This window comes from Pseudomyrmex gracilis, unplaced genomic scaffold (genome assembly GCF_002006095.1).
Source record: "Pseudomyrmex gracilis isolate BER0280 unplaced genomic scaffold, ASM200609v1 scaffold_149, whole genome shotgun sequence".
In the NCBI taxonomy this organism is placed as follows: Eukaryota; Metazoa; Arthropoda; class Insecta; order Hymenoptera; family Formicidae; genus Pseudomyrmex; species Pseudomyrmex gracilis.
This window is the reverse complement of record NW_018020733.1, coordinates 156269-160990: the sequence shown is the minus strand read 5'-3', so window position 1 is coordinate 160990 and position 4722 is coordinate 156269. Positions and strand designations below refer to the sequence as shown.

The 4722-nt window shown below is 37.1% G+C and overlaps 1 protein-coding gene across 1 annotated transcript in view; it reads right to left on the bottom strand.

Annotated features, from left to right (window-relative positions):
* Positions 1 to 1519: 1519 nt before the first annotated feature.
* Positions 1520 to 4722, bottom strand: part of LOC109857174 — an 11768-nt gene continuing 8565 nt past the window's right edge. The window contains exons 4-5 of the mRNA XM_020433254.1: positions 3183 to 3293; positions 1520 to 2421 (exon numbers count right to left, since the gene is read on the bottom strand). Coding sequence (XP_020288843.1) covers positions 2169 to 2421; positions 3183 to 3293 — 364 coding nt within the window. The 3' untranslated portion in view covers positions 1520 to 2168. The remainder of the gene's footprint in view (positions 2422 to 3182; positions 3294 to 4722) is intronic.

The window sequence follows — 4722 nt, the reverse complement described above, 5'->3', positions numbered from 1 at the left end:
CTCTCGCGATGCATGCGGAAAGTAGGTTTCGGTAAAATTATCATTTCTTCCGCGAAGATATAAAGTATTTATGGCACGTAGAAGCAAATACACAACATAAGTGCTATCTCTCAAGAGTGCTCTCCTCCCCGCTAGTTTCCATCACTCAACCCTGCCACTCCTACCGGTTCTTGATGTACCATCCCATTTCGTGTCATATCTTACCCAATTCACGTCGGCCTTGCGCGATTAACCCTCTATCAACATCTTTTTGTATACTTTTTATAAAACCGCCGGCGGTATATGAAAAATGAGTGTCTCTCCTAAAAACGAAAGTTATAGATAAAACAAGCCGAATAAAGTAAACATTACACGTCGTATAATAGCCTTTTGAATAGTATATTATGCGCTTCGTTTTTTGTACGTTTACGTTTTAAACAATACGCGGGGTATAAATTGGGTAGATCGCGTCAATCTAAAACCGCATTTTGGTTTCATATTTTATCTCCAATTTGTATTATATATCCGAAAATTCGATCGCGTATGCGAATATTTTGTAGCGCTTTGCACGTAATACGTCACAAAAAGATCTATTAATAACCGATGAAAATTTGGACGGAATATATTGCGATGAAAAACGTGTGTGTGGATAAATTAGGGAAATCGGAATAATAATAATAAAAAATAATAATAATAATAATAATAATACGATTGCGACAATATGCGCACCGCGTATTTTCACTCTCCGATACAAATTAAATTCGCTTGTAGTCGCAATTATGTATGTAACTCCGCATTTGCACTCCCCTAGTGCAAACGCGGAGTTACATACGGCTTGATGCCAATAACACAATTCTATCATCTCTAATGAATATTTATGCAACACATACATGTATCTTTTATTAATCACATAGAATGACTAGTTATTTCTCTCTCTCTGCTAATGTTATATAACCTTTCTCTCTGACAAAATTGTGTTTTGCTTTTTACGTACTCTTTTCTTTCACCGATAAAAAAAAAAAAAAATTCGCGCGCTCATCCTCTGTTCACTTTCGGTCGGAATCAGTATTTTTTTCGTCATTGTTCAGTTTTCTAAATTAATTCCAAAGATTACACTTTTTTTCGTCGCTTCCTCGTACGCAAGCTCTGACATTATTTTTGTTTATCTGAAATTTATTTCGCTTCTCCGCGAAATAAATTTCGGAAAGCGGTATTGTTGCAAACCTTCGCGATGGAAATGAAATTTCCGCGTGTCAGCACAAAAGTCTGAAAAACGTCATACTTTATGACGTCTTTCAGCACAAAAATCTGAAAGACGTCTTAAAGATATCCAAAAGACGGTTAAAAGAATAATTTCAAAGGTCTTCGGGACAGGTCTTGAAGATATCTTACATACATTAAGAGTAAATTATATTCTACACGTATTATATATATATATATATATTTTAGATTATTGTCAACAGAAAGAAACAGAAAGAAAAACATGTATTTCAGAAGTACGATGCTTGTGGACAAAAATAAACTACACATTTCTTTTTGTTCTAAAAACAGGCGACATTCTTCGTTCTCTATCGGTTTTCGGAGATATTCTTTCGCTTTATGTCGCATGTTATTCAATTTGAAATACAATTCTATCCAATTAGTTAAATTATACAATATGCAAGAGGATGACGTTGTAACGAGGAGAATTACAATAGCTTATTATGGGAAATATTAACCGCACTTGCTTTGCATACGCTGTTTCTTCGAAGCGTTCCAGTTCTCTTATTCACGAGTCAGGCGACTGTTCGTTTAATGATACACTCGCAAATCGGCTTGTGTTTAATCTAGATTGTCATGCTCAAGTTAATGCTATGATCAACAATTCTCAATTAATAACGACGACATTAATTACACTTTTATATTATAACTTCAACATTATTATACGCATGTTGCTTTGCTATTTTATGCAATAATTATGTAACAACAATCACAATCACCGAATAATTAACGAGAGACGAAGCAAACTTTATATATTAATGATCAACAATGCGCATTCCTAGTAGCGCGGCTATTCAAATTTGTGCGCTCTCCTCGCGCAACGCCCTCGGCGGTCGTTTATACGAGCGAATTATCGGCACCGTAAGCGTCATGCTGCACATTAGCGCGCGCCCGTCGACAAAATCAGGTTACCGTTTGCATGCATCGCGCTACTTCATGTAGTATCTCGGCCAATCCGTGGACGGCTCGTCTTCCGTGCTCAAAGTTCCGTCATAGTCGGTGGAATCCTCCGAGGGATCGGACGGGGGTGCGTTGTATTTCCCGAGAGCCAAGTCGATGAGGGAGAAACTACATCCGGGAAACATGGTTGCGCAGTCCTTGCCCTCATGGCCGGCTTTATGCGCCTCGGTGTACGTGTGATGTTCCCGCGGCTCGAAGGAAAACACTTTCTTTAGGGGTAGTCTGTAATAAAAAATGAAGAGGGTTGTTTTCACAGATCGCAAATAGCACGCCAGATTGCCTGTGTGACAAAAATGGAATTAACGACATCAAGAAGAATATCCTTAAGGGGACACTTTTCTGTATCGTTTCGCTCGGGGGATGTTATATCTGAAATGTTATTCTGCAAAAGTAGAGAAAAACGATATCTTTTAGGAGCCAACCCTCCGCACAAAAAAAAAGTTTCTAACGTTCTGTGAATTGCGCAATTTTGCCTGTCGAGATGATGAGAGAACTCGTAGTGGCTGCGGCGTATAATCGACGAGGTGCCTCCCGAAATTGCTGAATAGCAAAGAGCTATTTTAAGCCGTATGTAATTCACGTTTTTTTTTTGTCTGTAATTTCGTCCGCGTTGTGAAAAAATTATTTTATTCTTTGAAAAGAATAAAATGAAAAGAACTCTACCGTTGCTATTTTTATTTAAATTAAACCTATATGATATCGCAATGCCAACCCTCGTGTATAGTGTTAGGAAAAATGGATCAAAAGATATATATATATATACATATAAATTACACTTGAACAAAAATGTCGAGAGACACCACTTTTGCGCTATAAAGTGTAAACTGTTGAAAGCGAAGAGCTTTTTACACAAGCAAAAAAAAAAGGCAAAAGAGCTTACGAAATAACAAAAGCCCTGTATTGATCAATAGATGTCAAGTGGAAAATAACAGAATTTCGATCTTCATATGTAGCGTGGAAAAAAAAAAAACAAAATATCTTACGAGAATGATATCCTCATCATTTCTTCCACCAACGTGTTTCCTTTTGGCATTAGCCGTTGCGACGCCTCGCACAGCGCGCGTAGAACACACATTCTGCCGTCGAAACCCATCCTGGACAAATAAAAAAAACCAGCTTAATATAAAATTTAAGAAACAACACAAATATTTTACACAAAGAAATATAAGTAATGTTTGTTTTTGCTTATTTTACGATATTATATTTTTTTGCGGCAACCGCAAATTCTCAGACAGACTGCTTGTTAGTTTTAAGGCCACAAGAGAGAGAGAGAGAGAGTGAGAAATCTGAAAACTTTCTCGATTCGTCTCGATTTATTCCCGTCAAAAGATTAAGGATATCTTTGAGAAGTTACTCACGACGAGAGTAGCCTCAAAAATCCGATTTGTTTTCTTCCTGAATTATCTTCTTTGTAATATCCTCGAATTATCGGGTCGCGATAGCAATTTTTCTGACCCATCACTGCCACTTTGTGCCCGGAAAGATCTTGGGGGAGAATGTGTTGGGCGGAGACAGCAGTTATCAGATTTTTCCGTTGGGTGATCGATAAACTCTGTCTGATGATAGAAAGTCAAAGAGACTTTCAAAGAGGGGCACAAAATGCTCCAATAAAAGTCGCGGTTTCAACCTTTTAATCAGTTTTTTTCAGTCACTTCACATTTTTCGACGAGAAATTATCCGCCGTAATAAATGTTTTCATCGTGTAATACTTATGGATTAGAAGTGTGTTTTTTTTCTTGGCGGCAGACCGTGTAACCTTCTTTTTTAATAAAATGAAACGTAATGAACTAAAATTTTGCAGAAAGTTGGGAGAGATTAATTGCCGAATGGAAATTTTTTCGGCAATTGACGAACCGAAGCACATTTCCCAATCGGCACAATCTGTGTAAATGCTTGCTCATTTATCTCGGAGAGTTCTTTACGATGGGAGGAGTTCGGCAGAGTGGATCTCAAAGAGATGAGATAAAATTAATATTGCTGACCTATATATAAACGTAATAAACTCCGATGCGTCTCATTTTCATCTCGTTCTTTTATACGTATATTGTACGTAAAAATATCGTCATCAACATATTTATACATCGCCCTATCAATCCACGAATCTTTTTACTATAATGTTACAAAAAAGATTCTCTGTCTTAATGTTTTTATGTAAGTAATGTGTTAACAATACGCGGTTATGAACTTATAGCCGTTTACATAAAATAACTTGTTATCTCGTATATTAGACGACTATCTCATAATAAACATCTTTACGTTAATGTCGAAGCCTTAAAAAACAAAGGGATTTTAAAAACAAGATTCCTGATGTGCACTTTGGCAATAATTTTTTTTTATAAATAAAAACATACTTATATTGAATTAGTAAATTATTAACGTACTTATTAAATTATAGCAATTCTCTCTATATATATATCTATACACCGTAATCGCGTGACCAAAGTCAGTGACTCCGCCGCGGTCGCGCGCCGCGGTCACGCGACCGAGGTCAGTGACCCCGCCGCGGTCACGCGACCGAGGTCA